Here is a 24525-nt window from a genome sequence, read left to right as displayed (position 1 = left end):
CTGGCTCCACAAGAAAGGCACCCACTTGGCTCCTATCCCTGACTAGACCAGAAACTCAAGAAATGGAACCCGCTGCTCATACCGACATGTAGGACCTTGTGCCCACGAAGGAGTTGGCCATGGAGTCGATGAGCTGCCCGCTGACACCAAAGTCACACAGCTTGATCTCCCCACGGGAGTTCACTAGGATGTTGGAAGGCTTGACATCTACAGGGAAAAGAAAATTGAAAAGTAGGGAATTGACACAGCTAGGATTGGGCGGTGGGGGAAGTCAGTGCTCCACAGACAGACCAGTCCTGACCGTGAGTCCCAGGACATACCCCCGCCTCCATCATAGAGCCAGCTCACAGCTTGCAAATACTTTGTAACAGTGGAAAATTGTGATGGTAACCCACCCCACCATTCTTTTGACATTGTTTCTGTAAGCGTTGACTCTAATATGTATCTTGTAGATGAACAGCATATTTGTGTAAGAATCCTAGAAACTAACTTCAGAAGATAGACTCTGACCTTAAGGCATCCCAGCTGTGGGAGGTTTGTTGACCTTCAAACGTGGTACCAGGATGATGTGAAGCCAGGATGACTAAACCAGGATAATGCGCACCAGACCAACAGAATGGACTGTGCTCGTCTGCACGTACACAACTTTTCAACCCCCTCCCTTGATCTCTTTGTCCTGGTCCCCTCTCCTTATAAAAACCTCTGCCTCCACTGAAATGTGGAGATGGGCTTTGAGACATGAGTCTCCCATCTTCCAGATGGCCAGCATCTGAATAAATCACTTTCCTTCATATCAGCACCTGCTTCTTGCGCATTGGTTTTTGTAGTGGCAGGCAGCCGGGCCTGCTTTCAGTTACAACTTGACACCAAGACCCCTTATTCCCCCTTGTTCAGGGTTCAAGGAAAGACTGTCAAGAGAGGAAATAACAAGCTGCTGTAGAAGCAGCAGACAGCCACTAATTTCAACTCTTTTAAGAATCCAGATATGACAAGATTACCCATGGAGAGAGTCAGTTACCATGAATAATCAAGATTTCAAAGTCTGCCCTGGTTGGTGTGGTTCAGTGAATTGAATGCAGGCCTGTGAACCAAAAGGTCACTGGTTCGATTCCCGATCAGAGCACATGCCTGAGTCGCAGGCCAGGTCCCCTCTCTAAAAAATAAATAAAATCTCTAAAAACAAAAGAAAAAAAGATTTCTAAGTCTGTTGCTTCAACCACCCCTATTGGTAAAACACAGTAACTATGGTTGGATCATAAGGGAGGAAGAAAAACACAAATAAGAATACCTGTATGCTTGCTGAGGCTGCAGACCAAAGACAAAAGGGGAATGAAATGGGGGTGGGACTTCCTGCTTTTGACCTTGGTTACAAGCACAGAGCATGTGGGTTTTAGGAATACAAGGTATGTCCAGAAAAAGTTTTGCCATTGTTAATAACACAAGAACAGTTTGCACAACACTGATGTAACCTGGCAGCCAAGGAGAGTGGGCTGGAATACGCATGTGTGAACAATCATGTCTTCACTGTACTAGTCAGTGGGGGCAGTAGAAGCCATTGACTGAGCGTGTGTACTGTGTGGCCGTCGCATTCAAAATGACTGAGCGAGTAGAGCAACGAATCTGCATGAAATTTTGTGTAAAGCTTCAACATTCCTCCGTGGAAACTATTCAGATGATTCAGAGGCTGCAGCTATGGGCAACTGGTGATTGGCAGCTTCATCGCGACAACATGCCTGTTCATGCATCACATTTTGTGCAGTCTTTTGGCGAAACATCGAATCACCCAGATGACGTGGCTCCCCTACAGCCCAGACTTGGCGCTCTATGACTCCTGGCTTTTCCTAAAACTAAAATCACCTTTGAAAAGGAAGAGATTTCAAGCCATTGATGAGATTTAGGAAAATACGACGGCACAGCTGATGGTGATTGGGAGAACTGTGGGAGATCCCAAGGTGCCTGCTTTGAAAGGGACTGAGGCGTCACTGTCCTGTATACAATGTTTCTTGTATCTTCTTCAGTAAATGTTTTTCATATTGCATGGCTGGATACTTTCTGGACAGACCTTACGTGTAACAGAGGTCATGAACTGACATGAGTCTTTCACTGAAGTCATTTCCCTAGCAGTCTACACCTGGGATCTACCTGTTGGTCACGGAGCGCTGGAAAACCAGGGAGGCCTGAAAAACCCCTCCTTGCTGTGGTCGAGGCTGCGCTCCAGCACCAGCCCTGTCCCCTTTCCCTGCTCACAGACCTTCTTCACTTTGTGCACTAGCTGCCATCACGGCTGCCAATCCACTGGCCCTTCCCTTTGCAGAGAGAGAGAAACTTCCAAATATTTTCTTCCCCCACCTCCTCTGATTCAAAGAACTGCCTTGTAAAGTGGGCAGACCAGGGCCAAGTATCCTTCTCATTCACAGGCCAGGACTTCGTGGGCAGACATCAGCAAACATGAGACCCACTTGAGCAGGCCACACCTAGGGACAAAGTCATAAACCATGACAGGGAATCTTTGACTGAAGTCATACAGGTCCTATAGAGAACATCTGCAGAATCAGAGTAAACAAATCCCTATAATTCCAACCTACCAGAACTGCTATTAACATTTCATTTTTCCCTTTAATACTCTCAAGTGAATGCATTTATTTTTAAACAGATTCTAACGGGTCTATTTAAGAATCTTTCCAAGAGTAAACTGAAAAACAAAAACAAAAACACCCTTTCACATCCCAGTAAGTCCTTCCCCTGCCCAGCCCAGGTGGGGTCACAACCATAGCCCCTAGCCAACTCTAGTCCTTCGCCACCTACCATCAGCCCCAAGAGAATGCTGGCCACCTGCCTCACCACCACAACCCCAGAGTCAGGACAAGACCTGGCACGCACTGTGAATGATGGATCTAAACTCATAGTGTACCAATCAATGCGCACACTCCAAGCCATCTGTGAGGTCTTTGTAAGATCCACCCTCATAATGTCACAGGATATGAGACTTTTCCCAACCTCTAAGCAACCCTGTGTCTCCTACATATAGAGGTTCACAACACAGGCATCCTAAATGGCCTTAGAGAGCAGCTGGTTCCTACCCAGATGCTCTCTGGACTCCTTTGTCTAAGGCCCAAAGGAGTCCAGGGACTTGCCTGAGGTCACACAGCAAAAACGGAGTAAAGTTGGAATCAGAACTCAGAGCTTCTGATGCCTACACCTGTCCTCTTCCCACTTCCCTTGCTGCCCCATTACTCAACTGTCTCACTCATCTACCTGTGTTCACTGAGCACCACTACATGCCAGGCACCACGCAGGTACCAGGGAAGCAATAGCAAGCAAGTGTCCAGTGTAAAATGAAGCTTACATTTTAGTGTGAGGAGACAGACAAAAACAGACAAACCAATGTGTAACGTCAGATAGTCTCAAGTACCATGAAGAAAATAAAAATAACAAAACCATGAAAGAGCACAGATGGGTGGAGCGGGGCGGGGGGGTGGGGTGGTGGTGGTGGTGGTGTTGCTGCTGTGACAGGACGAGGGAAGGCCTCACTGTGGAGATGACCCTTGAGCAACAACCTGTGTGACCTCTTGGAGAACTACCTCAAGCACAAGGGAAGATGATAAACTTTAGGAGGTCAGGGACTGACTTTCCTTATGTTTCTTTCCCAAGCATAACATTAGGACAAGCACAGACAAACACTTTCAGTCTCTCCACAGTACTGTGGCCCTCCTCAAACAGGAAGGCTGGCCCTGGAAGTCAGGGTTTAGCATGTGGAAAGTGACGCTGAGTAACAGGACAGGACTGGAAGAGCTGGGCATGTGGCAGTGCTTGCTGAGGCCTGGCAGGGAGAGCACATGGGAGGCACACCAACATGCACCTCTCTCTTCCACACTCCCGTCAAATGCCACAGCAACTCCCTTACCTTCCAAATGCTCCCATGACCTATTCAGGAATGGCCTGTTAGCCTTTGTTTTAAAGCAAAAGAGCAAGAGTGACTAAAGGGACAAGGCACTTGTATTCAAATCCTGGGCCTTGCCTCCTCCTGTACAGGCAGCCTTAAGCAAGTCACTTCACTTCTCTGGTCTATGGTTTGCCTATCAGTGAAGCAGCTCTTGCTGATAGCAATCATAGCTCTTGCCACCTCAACAGATGGAGACCTGGATCAGCGCAATGAAGTGTGGGCATTTAAAAAGCACACCAGCCCTAACTGGTGTGGCTCAGTGGGTCAGGCATCATCCCACAAACAGAAAGGCTGTCAATTCAATTCCTGGTCAAGGCATGTGCCTGGGTTGTGGGCCAGGTCCCTGGTTGAGGGCAGGCGAGAGTTGCTGATGAATGCTTCTCACATTAATATTTCTCTCTCTTTCTCCCTCCCTTCCCCTCTCTCTTAAAATAAATAAAATCTTTAAAAAATAAAATAAAAGCACACCATGTTACAGGAACATAAAGAATGATTCTTTCACAGGCTGCTCTCCAAAACAAGATAGCAGCACCTCCTCCTCCCCCTCCCCCAGGGCCTGGGGACGCCTTCCCCTGCTGGCTCAGACACGTCTCTCCAGGCTGTAGCTGCTGCTCGGGAGTGGCTGCACTGCCTCTGTAGCCATCCTTGTATCTGATTTCTATTCACATGGCAAGCAAGCCTCCTTTTTTTCAAACTTATGTAACACATTTTCCTCCATCTCTGACTGTCAGCTCTGCTTCCCCCACCAGCCCGAGGGAATAGCACTGCTTGAGAGGCTGCCAAGATCCATGATGGTGGTAAGGGTCAGAGAGGAGCAGAGGGAAAGCCCGAGGGGCGTTTCCTTGCTCGGACCACATATGTCCTGGGAGCCAGATGCACTGCACATGGCTGCTCCTGGTGACCAGGGAAGCCCGACAAGAAGTTGCCTGGAGACCTGGCAACTCCAGAGCATGTGGCCGGAGCAAGCTCCTCCTTGGCAGCCCCAGCCAAGTCAGGCTCTACTCTGGGGGCACAAAAGAGGCACATGTCAGACAAAACCAGAGAGAGAGTGTTCCCTCTGTCAGCATCCACATTTGCTTTCTACAATTGCGACCCCTCTCTCCTCTGTTCCCACTCCCAATGTCTTCCACCTTCAGCGGTACAGCCCCTGTACAGAGCTTGCAGTGGCTCCCACTTGCCTTAGCATCATAGTCCAAGCCCCTGGCCTGCATTCCCAAACCTTCCATTGTCCCTCCTTACCTCTCCAACATACCTCCACATTCATGTCCTTCAGGCTCAGGCTTGCCTGCCTCTCTGTGTTGGTCTTGTGTATTGGTACCTGCATCTAAAAGCATCCTCCTTTACCACCTACCCTTCTCACCTCTACTTGTAGGTGCCTAGTTCTTCTGAGTCCTTTTCCCAATGTGGAATACTGCCCTGTTGCTGGAGCCCAGAGTTAATTGGCTTTCTCCCATATCTTTCCTAGCAGCAACCTCAAACATTTTTCAAATTATAGGTCCGGTCTCTCCCTGTTTCCTGAAGCCTTCTCTGCCTTGGGTTCTCTTTCTGACCCTTCAACATCAAGAGGGAGAGGCCAGGAGCCCCAACACCTGGTGGGCTAGGCTGCATTCTGGGGGGAGTATCCACCATTCTGCTGGGCTCCCAGGCTAACAAGCCTCCCTAGGAAATCCCCAAGATGCTAAGGTTTAATACTCCCATCCTGCTCAGCCTCTGCAGTAATGAGGATGGGTAAATAACCCTTCTACAAACACAAACAAGGAACTTTTAGGAAAAACTAAGTAGAAGAAAATAGGTTCTTCTCTGATATTTTCTGCCCCAGAAATAATCACCGTTCAAAAACCCCTGTTCTTACCTCCAAGAGCACATGCTTTTAACTTAATTTCTGAGCATCTTCTACCTCTCTACAACAAGAAGTCTGAATTAAATAAGTCAGCAGGTCATTTGTTTACTCTATAAACACTTATAGAATGCCTGTACTGAGCTATGAGTAAAAAGGACACAGTCAAAGCCACTGCCACTATGGGAAACAGAATCAAACAATTAACAAGAACATGTGCACATAGATGTGACAGTAAGCGCAAGGAGAGAAATGGTCAGGGCACTGTAGTCTCAGCTAGTCTGAATTCTTCCAACCAGCTGGGATTGATGCCAGCCTGACTCGGTGGCAAGGCCCCATCAGGCAGATGAAATAGGTGAGCATCCATATGCTACTATGTTTGAGTAACACCTTACTGTGCTTGGTTTAAGCTAATATTACAAGATGCATTACCTACTGCGGGGGGAGAGGAAGGAAGGCAAGATGGAAGAAGGTAGAACATAGAGGAACAAAAGGACAGAGGATCAGGAGAGGCAAATGAGGAGTAGAAACGGAACAGAGAAGAGCTCTTGGAGGGAAGAAATGAGGGCCCCAGAGAAGGAAGCTGAGGACACTGGGACACCAGACTCTGGCTCATCTGTGACAAAGGCTGAATCCGAAAGTAAGATGATCTTCGATAAGCGCGTTAAAGGTTAAAGAAAAAAAGGCAAATGAGATTTTTAAATGGTGACTCTAGGCATCAAATGACCTCTTCTTAGCAACCCTGGCAGAGCCTTAATAACCCTTCTCTAAAGATGAAGAAACAGAAAGGAAAGGTAGCTGATCCTGATAAGTTGATTAACATGCCACACAAAGCCACCTCCAGTTCATGGCCTCAGGGAGCTAGTTAAGTAGTAAATATAATTAAAATTCAGAGACAATCCCAAACCCTTCAATTAGCCATGAACTGTAACCTCTTTTTCCCACCCAACCTGCCCCAAGAGCATTAAAAAGAGGCCCCAGCTTTCTCCCATAGCTGTCTTCCCCCAGCTAAGGAAAATGAATGCAGATCAAAGACTGGGGTTGGAGGATGGGGGGCCAGCCTGCCCAGGAGACCTAGCAAGACGCCACAACAGCTCTGGTCATTGAGCACCTACTATGCCAGGCCTTTTAAATGTACTGTCTGCTTTAATTCTCACAACAATACTGTGAATTAAGCATCAGTGGGGATAAGAAACACTGAAGCCCAGGATCCAGGAGTTACTGGTCAAAATTACAGTGAACTAATGTCAGAGGCTAGAGTAGAACTCATAGACTTTAGATTGATTATTCAGGGCCTGAATATTCTGGGTCTAGACAACAGATCAAATGGCAAATCATAGTGAGCTGTACTCCAAAATTTCAGAAAAGCCATTATTAAGTGGATGAGGTGGTCAAAATGTACAAACCTCCCGTGACAAGATAAATAAGTCCTGGGAATGTAATATACAGCACAGGATTAAACAACAGCGTATTGTATATTTGAAACTTACATATAAGAACAGATCTTAAAAGTTCTCATCACAAGAAAAAAACCTGTAATTATATATGGTGATGGGTGTTAACTAAACTTACTGTGGTAACCATTTCACAATGGATACATGTATCAAATTATGTTGTACCCTTAAAACTAATACAATGTTTCATGTCACTTGTATCTGATTTTTTTTTTAAGTTGCAGTTGGGGAAGAGGGTTGCTCACATAATAGGGACTAGGATCTGACTTGGGGTAGGTTGAAATCCTTGAAATCTGGTTGTGAGAGAAAATAATTCTCTACTCTGGTTTAGTAAGCATGTGTCTTCTTCTGAGCTCCAGCTCATTATCCTCCCTGACAAGTCAAACTGCAAGAAACAGTGGGAAGTGGAGGTTGTTTCCCACCTCCTTCTGATTAACAACTGAGTTCAACGAGGAGTCTTCAAAGCACGCATGCCAGGTCCTAACAAGCAGCTATTTTCTCTCTCTTCACTTTCAAGACTTTTGCAACCAAGTCTAGTAACTGCATTTAAAATATTTTTCTTCCCTCTCAAGTCATTAGTTTTGAAATGCTTTCATTCTCTACATTTGTATACCCCTCTCTGCAAATTCACTACTCATTTCTGACCCATACGGGATACAAATGGTGACAATTAAACAGAAGAGAATGTTGCAAGTCAGGTTTGGTTTTCATTAACACACACCATTCTAAAAAATGGCCTAAAATTTTAAAATAGGATGTAACAAAAGCCAGAGCAAAATATATAGGGGTTACACTAAAGAGAGAGAAAGAGGGGACGGAAAGAAAAGAGGGACAATAAAGGAAAATGCTCACGGGTCCTAGATTTCCTGATCTCTCACTTCTAATATGCATAATACTTGGCAGAGAAGCCCCATTTTAGGGACACAGAGATTAAGGCTCAAGTGAAGTTTCTGGCCAAAAATCATAACATAACCTTTCCAATTAAAAGAATGTGCCTTAGTGTATTTCCCCCTCCAGACTATCTAGGCTACTTCAGAAGACATGTAGATATGTACTCTGTCACAAAGCTAATCAACACCAGTGGGCAGGAATACAATGTTGGCTAACTTGGATATTCATCATCTGCTATTCAAGAAAGGAAAATTAGCTAAAAACCTGTTTTGACCTGCTGAAGGCTTATTTTGCTCTGCAGGAAGAGAGAGAAAATAAAGACAATGGAAAAGAAAAGGTAGGGACAAGTCAAAAATCTGTTCATTTTTAAATGGAGAGGGAGAAAACTCCTAGTAACATCACTGTATATATGGCAACCCAACCTCCACCAAAGTAAGGCATTACCATTTGTGCCTGGGTCACGGCTCCACATGAGTCACCACAGAAGTCTAGAAAGGAGATCAGTAGGCCACTTGCCATTCATACCTCCATTTGGGACAAACTCCTAAAGACAGCACTAGAAGACTGTTTGCCAATTTAAGGACAAATGTAAGCCAAAAGTAATGGACATTCCTTGTGTAGTTCACTGAGAAAACCGTCTCCCCACCACACACAATTCTTTGGGAGAAGTGCTCCTTCCTCACTCCAGCCAAGCCTCAGGGGGAAACCTAAAAGGACCCGAGGAAACATTCCCCCTCCTCCAACTTCCCACCTGCCTGGCTTGAGGGGATAAAGACAATCTCATCTGGAGCCACAATCACCACTGTGGGGCTAGCAGCTGGGGTAATTCTAGAGTGAATGAGACTCTCCTTTTCTGACCCAGAGACCAGCATACTGGGTTCCAGCTACTAATTAGCCACTGTTTCTCTCCACCTGTAAGGTGAGGCAGTCTAGACAGAGTCCAAAGGAACTGGTCTCCCTGTTGATTCATGGCCACCTTGAGGCTGTCACCACATGGCTGGGGGAATGAGACAGGAGGACAAAGGAACAGGTGCAGCCAGGACCACCTCCAGAACCCTATGGACCAATCTATGGATTAAGGCACAGTCAATACCCCCCCACACACACACACACACATTCTACTTAGGACAGAACCCTGTGTATAGCCTCAGGGGAGACCCTGAGTTTCTGTTCAGGAAAGCCTGGCCAATACACCAGAAGAGGCCTGGCATGCAGGAAAGTGCCTTGCAAGGGTTACAGAAATTACTTGGAAACTAATTTGTGCGAGTCCGCTACCAATAGCTTGTAAAACAATAACAAAACAAAAACAATCTCAGGCCACTGCAGATCTTGCCTATCAGTGTTAACAGCAAGTCTGACTGAAGTGAAAGGAAGACTTCAGAAGTTGACATCTTAGCTGTGGCTGAGGATCCACTTCCTCTGGAGGCTGCTGCTGGGATACCTGTGAGGTGCTTTGGAGATGCCCACCTGTCCCCAAAGAAACTTTAAATTCCATTCTGACCTGACAGCTCCCTGTTTTTATAAAACTCTTTATCCTGAGCAATAAGGAACTCTTTCGGAGTGGATTTCAAGCAGAATGGCCCCAAGGTATAAACCACTCTGGCCTGAAGAAAGCCATACAGCTTGCTCCAATTACAGCTCAAAAATCTAGGCTAGCTTTCTCAGTACATGACAGGCTCAGGCCACAAATTCAATACTGGGCATAAACATCAGGCAGCTACACAGTTTCATCCAATATAAGGGAAAAAAAAATAAGTTGAGGCATAATTTAACAATGTTTTTGGCCGTTTACTGATCATCGGCCAGCAATTCCAAGGCAGAAATAATTTATGGGCTAAGTCTTATGAACTCTGTATTGATCTAAATCATGTAATGCTTCTCTTCAGGGTCTTGATCAAAATAAAACCTTGGTAATTAGAGTGGGCTAAGAAGAATGGCAGGCTAACAATGCAAATCACCGCTTTAAATGGCAGGAAACAGAGCTGTAGCCTAATCCCCTACCCGACCCCTCACACACACACCTGCAACCCAACCCACACACACTCACAGTTTAATTCAGAACCTAACCACCTGAGGTTTGGCTTTGGATGAAGTGGACCTATAACCTCCTGCCATAGTAAGAGGAAAGACTACACAGAAATCTTTGTAGCTAATTTCTTTCAGAGCTCCAGGGTCAGAGGAAAAATCCGCTCCCTTACCTATGTCATCCACCATCTTTTCATCAAGAACTTAAGAGCTGATAAACTTAAAGCTGAGTTTTGTGATTAAATTCTAAAGTTTACTCGGGCAGGAGATTCTTCATCCCCTTAACTTGGTGGCTGGGAAGCTTTTTCTGTAAATGACCAGAAATATTTTAGGCTTTGACAGTCTTGTGGCCTCTTTCACAAACTTTGTCATTACAGCAAAAAAGCAGATAGACAACATCTAAACAAATAAACATGCCTGTGTTCCAATAAAACAATTTATAAACACCAAAATGAGAATTTCACACAATTACCACATGTCATAAAATTCTGAAAAACAATTCTTAGCTTGCAAGCCATACAAAAGTAGACAGTGGGCCACATTTGGCCTGCAGGTCACTAGTTTGCTCATCCTGCCTTAAGGGGTCAATTATTATTTTGATTTGTGTTAGTTTTTTGTCTTTCTGATCTAAGGCTTAATAATACTTATAATGGAAAAACTTTTTTTTCTAATTTGCTGGCTTTCAGCATCCATTCCTCCTCCCCATTTTCTAGTTATAGAAGCCCTCTTTTTCATTTGGAATATGCCCTTTCCCCAACAGCAAGTGTTTCTGTTAGGATGTCCACTAAGCGCCATCTATCTGGTCACTGAAGTGGGTTTAAAACCCAGGATGGCCAGCCAAACTACTCTAGTCGCCTGGACACAGTGATTAGCCCAGGAGTGGGCAGACACTCCCATCAGAGTCAATCAGTGGTCAAGCACTGATCTGGATGCTGGGAGAGTGGGGGCGGGGCAGGGTGGGGAGCTCTTTCTCTAAGTTCCTATCTAGCATGGAGACATTTGAAATGTTGGAAAGCTATTATATGCACACCCACGGTGGTATATGCTTCACCAGGACCAAGACACACTCACCTCATTGAAAAAAAAAAAGATAAAAACAGTACCCAAATGGCACCTGAAAAGTCGGTCTCTACCTAAATACCATTATTTACTTTCTCACACTTAAAAAGTCAGTTGTTAAGTACAGGTATGCCTAGTTTTGTATCACTGACATATTACTAAAAAGAAATGTCTGAATCAAATCGTGATTTGCTTGCCTTTGTGAAGATTCTATGAAAACTTGTATTTGAAAGATCCTGTAGTGAACATTTTTAAAAAGTAAAAAATTGCCCCTGGAGCAACTTGTGTTATTTTCCTACATTCGTTTTAATTAGAGCAGGGCACTGAGCAATCACTTTCGACCTAATAATTTAAAATCGCAAGTATCACCTCTGTGTGCTAAATTAGGTAATGGGATGCCAACCTGTCTCCAACACTCAACAAGAGGAGATGGTGTCCCCTGTTACTGACACCTGCATGACTTTTGTGGGAGTATATGCTTCACAGGCACTGACCCCTCTGGGAGGTGACTGAGCCCACATTCCACTCCCCACTGAGGCTTAGAATGGCCAATGGCCCAGCAACAGCCCCCTGTGGTAGGCCTGGCTTGGGGCAGCTGCTGTTCCGCTTGAGTGACTCAGCATTCCAACTGGAGCAGCCCTGGTCTTTGTCCTACCAAAGTCTATTGGTTCAGCTTTTCAAAGGATTCTCTGACCTTTCCCAGATCCTTCCAAGGAGTTAAGGCTTGAGAAGCTTAAACCAAGTTAGTCTGGTTACTGTTGCTGGTAATCATAAAAACTTCTACCAATTCAACTGCTAGGCAGCAGCTAATGTTCATTAAGTGTTTACTATGTGCCAAGCACTATTCAAGTGTTTTGTAGGCGTTATCTAAAATAATCCTCACAACCCTTTAGATAGGCTCTATTTTCTCCATTTTCCCGAAGTTTGGAAAAGTTAAATAACTTGCCCAAGGTTACATGGTCAAGATTCAAACTCTGAGTTTTTATTACTGTGACAGAGTGGAAAAACTGGCCATGATATTTTGTAGCTCCTCCCAACAAGATATGAGTCTATCATGCTACTCTTTGACTTTTGGCTTGACCACATGACTTGCTTTAGCCAAGAGGACAGTAGAAACTTGACATAAACAGACACTTACATGGTGACTGACTATTGGGATTACCCACCCTTGCTACTAAAACCCTAAGACCATCATGGGAAGAAGCAAGGGCTTTACCCTCTCAGAGGATGAGTGAAAACGTGGGGTGATCGGCCCTGCCAACCCGAAGAATTATAGAAAGTAATCAACTTGTTTTAAACTACTAAGTTTTGGGGTGGTTTATTAGATAGCAAAAGCTAATTGATCACCACTAAGCTATCACCAGCAAATCAATAGCATCAAATAGGAGTTAGTAAAAATTTGAGACAGAAAAAGCCTATTTATTCTTCCTTATCTTTCCTCATGGGCAGAATGAAACGAACAGAATTTATATTTAATCAGCAATAAATACATTTAGAAGAAGAACAACTTTTCTGGCAATGAGGACACCTAAAGACAGAGGCAGGAAGACGTACTCACTCTCATTAGCATCCTAACTCAGGCTTCCAGGAATCATCCACGCACTGTGCTTCCTGCTCAGGAATCAACTTGTGCAAGAGGCCAGGACTTATAGCAAATTCTTTCAGGACTTCTGGAGAAGACCCACAGACAGCAGAAGTCTGAAAAGTTGAGCAGGCAGGCCAGCCCGCACGCACACTGTTCGTTGGGGCAGAAATCCTTCTAGTGACTTCTTTTTTGTCTGGGCAAGCAGTGAACCCTGCACCAAAGACATCTATCCAGAGACATGTCTAGTTCACTAAACAGATCTTTATGCCAAAGAGCAACAACTGGTGAAGCCAGAAAAAGAAATTCCTAGGAAAGTGGGGGCAGCACCCAGGCTGAACGGGAAAGCAAGCTGGTTATTCCAGGAATGAGCTGAAACCTTCCTCTCTCCAGAATGGAAATATAAGTTAGAGCTTTCTCTCAAAACCACAGAGAAGGCACATGGTAGAAAAAAAAAACCACAGGATTAAATTAATGATTGTTAAGAGTAGAATACATCGGTTCTTAGCCCAGTTTCACTGTTGATTCCTGTGTGTTCCCACTAACAACTCTTTAAAGGGGAAGCTATTTTTCTGCAATTACAGTATGTTAAGTACTGGGGATACAAAGGCGAATTAGACATGTTTCCTGATTTAAAGAAACTCAAAGACAACCTATAAAGTCTATGAGTTTGTTTTCCACATGTGTAAAACAGGGAAAATATACCCATTTCACAAGGTTGTGAACAATAAATGAGATTAAGTAGCATAAAGCACATAATACAGCACTTGGTACATAACAGGTCCTCAATAAAGAATGATCATTACTTATTGTAATAAGAACGAAATGGATACTGTGCCAAAGAAATACAGAGGCAGCGTAGTTAATCCATCCTGGGTAGGGGGATGGTTCATGGGAAAGCTTCTCAGAAGAAGAGCGGTCTGAGCTAAATAATAATATTATTACTAATAGCTAAAATGCATTAATGACTTAGGAGGGAGATTAATTGTCAGAACTATGTGAAATAAAAGGATAAAATTCGCAATTATTGCTCTTTGGCATGAATTATCCTCAACTTCAACTGGCTGATACCCTAGGCTCAGTATTTAAAGGACAGCAGACCCGGTCTAGCAAAGGTATTAGTATGAGGAAGTAGGGTGGGGAGGTGGGAGGAAGTACTCCTGGAAAAGCAGCAGTAAGAGCAAAGGTGAGGTGCACAAAGGTAGAGCTCATAAAATGAATTTAATCTCACTTTGTCTCAATTTCCTCACAAATTACATAAAAGAATAAGAAAGGCAATAAGCATTTGTTAGGACCTTCTGTATGCAAAACACTTTGCCAGTTGCTTCTTTTTGTAGTATCACTAATCTTCACAGCAACCTAGCAGTAGGCATGAGGCTTTACTCCACCAGATCCCTCTAACACTGATTTCATGGGTCCCTCTCAGTGAGATTATATATGTCGATCAGAGCCTTGGAACACAGCCCCATGCTCAAGAAATGTTCACCCTTCCTCTCCTTTCAGCTGCTTTTATTTCGTAGAAATTAATACACTAAAACATAGAATTCCGATCTTAATCACAGACTGCTGGAAAAACCGCCTTCCCCTTAAGGAAAGCTTAAGCTGTAACATACTTCCTAGTAACACTTTGTTAATTATTAGTGGAAAGAGAACAAAATGGTAACTAGCCAGTGCAGTTAGAAAGCAAGTTTTCTACACATCTGCATTTTAAGTGTATAAATTGATGCATTATGAAAAAACTGTACACATCTGTGAACCCACTGCCAATATCAACAATTAATATTTTGATTATTCCAGAAAGTTCCCTCTGCCATCTCCACGCTACCTCCCCAAACCCCAAGACTCTCAAGCAATACTGATTTACTTTGTTACTGTGGATTAATTCTGTCTGTTCTGGAATTTTATATAAATGGAATCAAAGTATGTACTCTTTTGTGTCAGGCCTCTTTCACTAAGCATATTTTTGAGTTTCATCCAAGTTGTGTTTATGAACAGTGTTCTTTTTTATTGTTCAGTTTTCTGTTTGAATATATCAAAATTTGTTTACACACTCATTGGGTGATAAACATTTTGTTTGTTTCTAGTTTGGGTATATTAGTAATAAAGATGCTGTAAACATTATGCACAAACCTTAGTGCAAACAAATGCTTTCATTTCTCTTAAATCAATACTGAAAAGTGGGGGCAATAAATTGTATGATTTAACTCTTAAACTACCAAACTGTTTTCCAAAGCGGTTGTCCTTTCCATGGCTGCTTTTAATAATCTCTTTTTATTTATCATTGGTTTTCAGCAATTTGACTTATTTTTTTCTTTTTGTTTTTTTACAGTTTTATTGGTATATGATTTTTATAAAATAATCCCATATACTCAAAATGTACCATTTGATGAATACATATGAACATCAACACAATTAAGATTATAAACATATCTACCACCCAAAAATTTTCCTCATGCTCCCTTGTAATTCTTCCCTTCCTCCCCTTTCCCTCATTCCCCATGTATCTATTGATTTGCATTTTGCACTACAAATTAGTTTGCAATTTCTAGAATTATATAAATAGAATCACAGAGAATGTGCTTTTTGTCTGACTCTTTCAGCATCATTCTTTTAAGATTTATCCATATTGTTCTATGTAGCAATGATTTATTCTTTTTATTCCTAAATAATATGCTATTTATGGATAAAACACAATTTGTTTATCCACTCAACTGTTGATGGACATTTGGGTTGTTTCTAGTTTGGGCTATTACAAATAGAACTACTATGAACATTTATGCACAAGTCCCTGACTGGACATATGCTTTCATTTCTTTAGGGTAAATCCTGGGAATGAGATGGCTAAATGTATAAGTACATGCTTAACATTTATGAAATGATAAGCTGTTCTCCAATATAACTGTACCATTTTACATTCCTACCAGCAGTTTCTGAGAGTGCCAGTTGCTCTATATCCTCAATAACATATAGTCAGTCTTTAAAATCTAGGTGTTTTGTAAAGTAATTAAAACCACAATCTTACCGAGGTTTTAATTTACATTTCCCTAATAACCAATGATATTGAACATCTTTTCATGTGCTTATTTGCCATTCACATATCTTTAGTGAAGTTTCTGTTCAAATCTTCTACCCATTTTTAAATTGGGTTGTTTATCCTTTTATTATTAAGTTGTAAGAGATCTTCATATTTTCTAGATAAAGTCCTTTGAGAGATATATGTTTTGCCAATATTTTTTCTCAGTCTGTGGCTTGTCTTTTCATTTTTGTCAGTGTCTTTTGAAAAGCATATATTTTTAATTTAGATGAAGTTCAATTGATTGATTTTTCTTTGATAGTTTGTACCTTTTGTGTCCCATTTAAAAACTTTTTGTTACAACACAGGTCACTGAGAGTTGACCTGTGCTTTCTTTTAGAAGTTTTATAGTTTTAACTCTTACAGTTAGACTACTGATCTACTGAGAGTTCATTTTTATTTGTGCACAGGATATACAATTGTTCCAGCATCATTTGTTGAATAGATTCTTCTTCCCCTACTGAACTGCCTTATGATTATGTCATAACTCAATTGACCATATATGTCTATTTCTGAATTCTTTGTTCTGCCCTATTTGATCTATTACTTTCAGCTTTACATCTATATAACACTCTTATTTATTACTGTAGTTTTATAACAAATCTTGAAATCAGGTAGTGTAAGTCCCCCAGATATTTCTTTTTCAAAGCTGTTCTGGCTATTCTACATCCTTTGCATTTCCATATAAATTTTAGACACAATTTGTCACTTCTACAAAAAGAAAAAAGGCTGCTGGGATTTTCAATGAGAGGGCCTTGAATCTAAAGCAAAACTGACACCTTAACAACACGAATGGTGGTGGTGGTTGCACAACAATATAACTGTATTTAATGCCATTGAATTGTATACTTACAACTGGTTAAAGTGGTAAATTTTACCTATATTTTACCACAATTTAAAAATATTTAATTAAAAAAAAATGCCTATTTAAAAGTTTAGAATTTATCATCTAATATACGATCATTCATAAGCTGGCCAGTCTACTCCACTCTTCCTCAGCCTTCCCTGCTTATATTTGCCTCTGTTAGCGCACTGTGGCTGCAGGAACATGGTCTATAGCACTTTCCAGTTTTCTCTCCTCTGGTTGCTGCATCTTTTTTTGTTTCTTAATAAACTTTAGTGAGGTATAATTTATATACTATAAACTGTAGTCACTTTAATGGAAAGTTTGACTTTTGATAAGTGCATATACACATGTATATACCACCCAATCAAAATCCAACATTTCCATGGCCCAAAAAGTTACCTCACATCCCTTTCTTTATGTTTTAATCCTCACCTGAGGACATCTTTTCATTACTTTTGGAGAGAGAGGAAGGAAAGAAAGAATGACAGAAAGGCAGGAAGAGACAGAGACAGAGAGACATCAATTTGCTAGAGAAACATTGATTGGTTGCCTCCCCTATGTACCCCAAGCGGGGATAGAGCCTGCAACCTAGGTATGTGCCCTGACTGGGAATTGAACCTCCAACCTTTCAGTATATGGGACCATGCATGCCCCAACCAACCAAGCCACACCAGCTAGGGCCCCTAGCATCCCTTCAAAGTTACTTTCTAAACCCTCAGGCAACTATTAATCTAGTTTCTGTCACTATAAATTTGATGTTGTTTTCTCTGTAATTTTATATAAATGGAAACAGTCTGTACTATTTTGTGTCAGGCTTCTTTCATCCAGCATAAATGTTTTGAGATTAATCAAAGTTACATGTATCAGTAGCTTATTTGTTTTTATTGCTGAATAGTATTCTAACATATGGAGATACTACAATTTATCTATTTCTTTGCCTGTTGAAGAACACTTTGTTTCTACGATAACTATAGCTGCTTTAAACATTTGCACGAGACTATGTGAACATATGTTTGTATCTCTTGGATATATATCTAAGAGAGGTATGGTCATATGGCAAATGCGTATGTACCATTATTAAAAGAGACCAGAGTTTCTTTTATAGTCACTCTCATATCCAAGAGGTCTGTCATGGCTTTGGGCCTATGGACAATCTAGTCCAGAAGGCAGACAGTAACAGAGGGGCTGGCTGCCCTCTATGTCTGTTCCAGCTCCAGGTGACCTGTGTACCACAAACCAAGAAAAGGATGGAACTTGCTGCTCCAGCCATCAAGCTAAATAGCCAAACACTTGTAATAAAAGTCGTGTGGATGACAACAGTCAGGCACCGCTGTGTGCACTCAGATTAATAATCTTCAAAAGGTGTTGCATCACCTCAGTTCCAGCCAAGTGCCTAAGATGTGCAGTCTACCTGGAATTCTGCAACAAAGAGAGTTGGATGATACACGTCATCCACATGACCTCTCACGCTCCATTCAGAAGCGCGACTACTGCAGTGTTAAATAGCTTCTACACCAAAACACAAAAGAGGATACAGCAATTTCTAGATTTCAGCTAAAATTAAGAAAATAACAACTAGCAAGTAATTCTTTTCTTTATCACTTTTTTTTAAATCCTCACCCAAGGATATGCTTATTGATTTTACAGAGATGGGGAGGGAGGGCGAGAGAAAGGGAGAGAAACATCCATCAGCTGCCTCTTGTACATGCCCCAAATGGGAACAAAACCCATGACTGTTAGGTTGATGGGGACAATGCTGCAACCAGCTGAGCCACACTGGCCAGGGCACTAGCAAGTAATTTCTTACCTCTATGCATAATCTTGTGCTTCTCCCTCAGATATGTCAGGCCTTTTATTACCTAGAAGAAAAAGAATATAAAAAGATAGGAAATGTAAATAGTGGTGTTTAGAAAATACTCAATGTCTCTAATAAAAAATGATCTAGAAAATACTTTATCTAACATCATAAATTTGCCTCCTTCTCTTATTTTTTATCCTTTTTGTTTTTTTTCACCTTCCTTATCAAGAAACCATCTTTTTTACATGGCATATAGAGTATTATTTTTAAGTAAAATTAATTATTTCAAATTTAAACAACATTTAAAAAACACTTTACCTGCATCCATTTCTTTCTAAATCTAGTAAGAGGCCTTCTGATGCAACAAATAGGACTTCTTTTGGATGCCCTATCATGTTTTTCAAGACAGATTTTAATATAAAGTCACTTTTTTAATTTTAATAAGAGAGAGCGAGAATCTAGATAGGAAATATTCTAGTGAGTAAACCCCATTTTCTTACAAACTTTCCCTTGTTGACTTCCTAGTTTCCTCCCTTATCTACTTCTTACTGACTCATTAACTTATCAATAAGGGAACTTCAGGAAAAAAAACTTCACAATATACTCACAGCAATGCTAACTTTTCCTAAAATTTGTTCAGGAATTCTTCCAGCTTTCTTCAGGACCTGATCCAAGGAACCCCCATCCTAAGAATAAGAATAGCAATCCATTTAGTGACAATGTTTCTAACTATTCTTTTAAGTGTTAAACTTCATTAAGTGAAATTCACATATGACAAATCCTCCTAGAAGGATATCCTTTGTTTTGTTCCAGATGTCAAATAGTATATGAATGCAAAACATTGTGGGGGTATTAAATAACTAGTAATTCAAATCCTATGAATAATCATTAAACAAATTATTAATTCAGTGGTCAAAAAAAAAGGCTTGATTTGCCCTACACTGACAGTGTAGTACAGACAGTTGTAGGCAAACTGTCTAAATTTGAATCCCAAACTGTGCTGCTTACTATCTAGGGGACTTTGACCAAGTTACCAACTTTTAAGTTGGGGATGATAATAATTATAAGACTATTAAAATAATCACAGGGCTATTATAAGTATTAAACAAGCTAATATAGAAAGCATGAAGAACAATCTCTAGTATATAGTAAGTGCTCACTCAATGTCAGCCATTTTATTGTCATCATGTGTCACAACTTGCATTTGTTATCTTAAGTCATAATTTATAGAAAAATTTTAAAAATTATTGAAAGCAATAAATTCATTCCACAAATTCTACCAAGTACCATGGACTATGTTAGGTTCTATGGCAGATAAGAGATATGGAAAAGACCTAGTTCCTGTTCTCAATAAATTTACAAACTAATAGAGAAAATATACATTTCTTAATAAAGCATTAAAAATGAAATAAATGTACAGAAAAGTGCTGTAGATGTGCAGAAGGGAAAAGTAATTCTGACTTCACTTAGAAGAATGGCATTAGAGCTAAAATCTTATTCAAAAAATAAGAATGATTTCCATACCAGTAACAGGAGAGGAGCAAGGGGAGAAAAGAATGGTGTTCCAATAAGATCAAAAGCTCAGAAGCATTAAATTGCATAGTATTCCTGGAATGATATGTGGTTCATTTCACCATGGGTACATGAAGAAATGGGCAGCTGTGGCTAGATCACAAAGCTCCACTAATGACCCAAGACTTGACTTTATGGAGGCAAAAGGATAGGAATCCCACAAGGGTGTTTAAGATGGCAACAACTTCATCTGAGAGAAAGAGAACAACTTCAAGGCAATCAGCAAGAAGCAGATCATGGGAAGATGGCATGAGCTGGACCCTGGACAGAGGTAACGGAAAAGGAAAGTGTAAAGAGAGGACACAAGTATGGTGTGAAGCCAGCCTCTGCAAGGCTCACACACCAGGCAGGGCCTTTCCGTTTATGGATCCTACATTTTAACCTAAGATCTTGAAAAAGTGCTTTACCCAGGGAACCCCGATGTCAAGACAAATAGTTTGTGCCCCTGTGGCTTCAGGGGTAGCCAATTATCAGCTGCAATTTAAAATGACCCTCAGAAGGCAAAATAATTCCTGTAAACTCAGACTAATTTCACCTATCATTTATTAATCACCTCTGTGTAAGGCACAGGGATATGTAAGAAACTAGGGATGAAAAAACTATAAATACAAAATAAAAACACTCTGCTTGGGGAGACAGGATGTATTCATAAAGAGGCAAAGTACCTTGAATCCTCCTCTGAAAAAGGCAGGGAACAAATGGTTGAATGAATAGGACCTACACAGCTACAGGTGTTCAGAGGAGGAAATGATTCCTACTCAAAGTAGCTAAGGGAAGGACTTACAACAGGAGTGACACAAGAGCTGAGCCTTGAAAAGGTGGGCAAGATCAAAATCACCAAGCCTCTATGATGCAGCCATGGAATGTGAGAACAATGCATAACATGATAAACTAAAAAAGTAAGAAAGTCTGTGTATACTCACACAAAACCAGAGCATCAAAAATGTATCAATGGTTATTTCTAATCAAGGGAATAAGATTATAAGGGATTTGTGTTGCATGATAGTTTCTTCTTTTGTGCTTTTCTATTGCTTATAAATTTTCTACAATGAATAAATCTTTTACCTTTTTTAAAAAATTAAATCTACTAAGCACCCATTTTGTGCAAAGGTACTGTTAGGTAGATACAACACTGCTTTCTTTCTAAAGTAGGTGAGAAAGTAAGACTCATTCAGGGATACAGACCTTTCAGAAAAATGTTACCCAAAACAATGCTAAAAACAAACTGTCAATTTAAAAATTCTATGCTTATAAAAAGGAATAGTTTGGACCAATCACTTTCTATCAAGTCATCTCTGGATCACGGATACGGACGGAAAAAGAAAATAGTTAAGGTGTGGACTCTCAAAAGCACACTAACACCCTTAAATATGTTACATTTCTAATCATGATAAACTCCCTGGGACAATTATCTAATGGGGTGTCAGTTCACCAAAGAGCATGGTAGAAGATTCTGAGATTCAACCTAAAAATCAAATGTGCATAATCTCCACATAGATACAAGAGTGGAATTAGGAACCTAGAACCAGACTGAACTCCCCTGTAAACACACTTATTTTCCAAGAGCACTTGGAAGAGCACTACTCAGGCTGAGGTCTAAGTCATCCTGTGAGACTGGCTGCCTTCATAATGCCCCACGCTCCTGGTGACCAAATCAGGACAGCACACTAACCCAGGTCAGCCAGCACATCTGAATTTCCTTTACTGATGAGAAGAGAAACGCCAGTGCATAGTTTCCCAACAATTTCTGTTTTGCTTCCAATCGAATGTGTTTTCAGATCCTTTGTTTGAAGGACTTTGTCTAATTCTCAAGGAGGACTTAACAAGATAATAAACAACTCCGTCAAAATCTGATTCAAATAAAGTAGAAAAGCTAATCCTGTACTGCTCAGGTTCCACAGCCTAGGACAGCGGCAGTCCAGCCAACTGTCTTGGTTTCCACTTTCCCTGGGAGTTGTGTGGTAAATATGTCTAATAAAAAGGAAGAAATCTTGGCTCTCTTCCCTTTAAGCTCCTTCTAAGCTTTAACCAGAGTTACAGTGTGAACAATGGAATTGGCAAGATTTAAGAAGCATGAACCATAGTCAGAATTACACAGAGATGTCTGCAACTCACCTTGCAACCTTTAAATTCTACTTCACTGTTGCCAAGGATTTGCCTTTACTGAATAAAGCTGCTGAAACTGTGCTTATTTTTAGAAGCCGATTATTAACTAAGTCAATGGTGCTTTTGTGAAGGTTTTCTATAGATGAGATAAATGATTTATGGTGGGGAGGAGGGGAGCTCGAAAGCTTTTATTCCTGCATGAGAACATCAACTCTGATCCCCAGTCTGCTGGTTGCCCAGCTACCACAGGAGCAGAAATCTACTTCCCCAAAGACAAGAGCATTCCTGTTCTGTTCAGGGAGCACCCCTCTATCCCTTGGGTCTCAAAATTCAGACTAGGCAGTGCACACACAGCTTATTTCTAAGAAAGGTCAGACCCTGGCCAAGTGCTTTGGAAGAGTGGGCTCAATGAATGTTGATGACACAATTTACTTTAAAATGTACCCCAAAAACCCAATTTGAGCAATGAATAGATGGACAATATGTGGTAAAGCAAATATGCCAAAATGTTCATTGAAGAATCTAGGTGGTGGGTTTACAGTGTACCTTATATAATTTCTTCAACTTTCTGTTTTCAGATTTTCATAAGCATTGGGGGAAAATGTTAATGACAAAGAATATCATGCAAATACAGTGACACAGAGAGGACCAAAGAACTCAGAAGCTGGGATGTGACTAATAAATAGAGCTTTACATGTCAAAATCTTTGAAATGGAGAAACTGAGGCAAAGCAGAAATCCCAAGTAGCAGCCAGCAGGGGCAGGAACCCTCCTGCAGGAGAATCTTCTCAGGGACCAAGAAAAAGGTAAGAGTGTCCAGGGCTGGAGCAGAAAGCTACTCTGGTACTCATGGCTGCTTGACCTTCAGGTCACAGCTACTTCCCTATGGGGTCCTGCCTCTCCCCTAGTATTAGCAGACTGTTCTAGCCGCCCTCTAACCCTATGTATACCCAGGAACACACTGTCCTATTGCTGACTCCAAAGCCTCTCTCCCACTGAACCCCAGACCTGACCTTCCTTCCCCCATCCTGGCCTCCCTCATTCAGTCATTCAGCACAGATCACCTAAAACAGTGGTTCTCAACCTTCCTAATGCCGCAACCCTTTAATACAGTTCCTCATGTTGTGGTGACCCCCAACCATAACTAAAGCATAGTGATTAATCACAAAAACAATATGTAATTATATATGTGTTTTCCGATGGTCTTAAGCGACCCCTGTGAAAGGGTCACGACCCACAGGTTGAGAACCGCTGACCTAAAAGATGCAAGACACTGTGCTGGGACCTCAAAAGGTTTTAACCCTCCCAGCCTTGAACAGCCAGTTTTCCAGACTCAGGCTCCCCAGGATAATTTCAGAGATATCTTCTACTTCAGGGACTTGTGTGGGATGATCTCACTATTTGCACAGAGCCAAGTCATGGTGTATGTGTGGGGGGGAGAGGGGGGCGGGAGGGTGATGACCTGAAGATACTGGAAATGGACCAAAAGAATAAGAAGCCATCTCTTGTCATGTCCTGTGTCATCTTTTCCTCCTGGAAGGGAAGGCTGGAGGGGATGGGGGAAAGAGAGAGCAAGAGGCACAAAAGTCCTCCTGGAGCTCATTAAGATCAGACTCTGGGCTCTAATTCCAGAGAGCTGGGAAGGAAGTAAAGAAGTTGCTGAGGGACACTATGCTGGACTGAAAGCATAGCAGTCACAAAGTATAGATATCACTCATGTCAGCCTGGATCTCTAAACTGTTGGCCTCAGTGAGAATAAAGCAAAAGCTAATGTGTGCCATACACATACCCTCAGTCAGACAGTGTGCTGGAAGACATACATTTGCTATTATAATTAATTCTCACCACAAGGCAGGTGTAATAATAGCAATTTTACAGATGAGGAAACTGAGAATCAGAATAACTTGCCCAAGGACATGGATGAGACAGTGACAACCAGTGAACAAATAATTACTGAGTACCTGCTGTGTGCCAGGACTATTCTTGGCTTTGGAGGCACAATGGCAAACAAAACAAAGTGCCTACTTGGATTTTTGTGGAGAAGGGAGATATGACTAAACATCTCAGATTCCGAAGTCTCCTGTGCCATGCTGCCTAATGGGGACAGAACACAGCAACCATGAAGCCAGCCTCTCTCTTCTAGGCATCAAGAAGGAAACAAGGCCCCAATCACTACCCAGCGGATTCATCAAACTACAGCACTGAGATCAGACTGCATCAGTTTAAATCCTACAATACCACTTACTAGCTGCATGACTTTGGATAAGATATTCCATTTCTCTGAGTTTGTTTTCCTCATTTGAAAAATGGGGATAACATACCCACAATAACACTGTTGT

General features: G+C 41.6%; 1 protein-coding gene across 2 annotated transcripts in view; it reads right to left on the bottom strand.

Moving 5' to 3' along the window:
* The window catches only part of MAP2K1 (mitogen-activated protein kinase kinase 1), a 69789-nt gene that overhangs the window by 9086 nt on the left and 36178 nt on the right, over positions 1 to 24525 (bottom strand). For both annotated transcript variants that reach the window (XM_090270802.1, XM_090270803.1), the window contains exons 4-6: positions 19118 to 19195; positions 18519 to 18570; positions 83 to 207 (exon numbers count right to left, since the gene is read on the bottom strand). In XM_090270802.1, the coding sequence (XP_090126928.1) occupies positions 83 to 207; positions 18519 to 18570; positions 19118 to 19195 (255 nt within the window). The remainder of the gene's footprint in view (positions 1 to 82; positions 208 to 18518; positions 18571 to 19117; positions 19196 to 24525) is intronic.

This window comes from Furipterus horrens, unplaced genomic scaffold (assembly GCF_987537825.1).
Source record: "Furipterus horrens unplaced genomic scaffold, mFurHor1.1.pri manual_scaffold_3, whole genome shotgun sequence".
In the NCBI taxonomy this organism is placed as follows: Eukaryota; Metazoa; Chordata; class Mammalia; order Chiroptera; family Furipteridae; genus Furipterus; species Furipterus horrens.
This window is presented reverse-complemented; position numbering and strand designations above follow the sequence as displayed.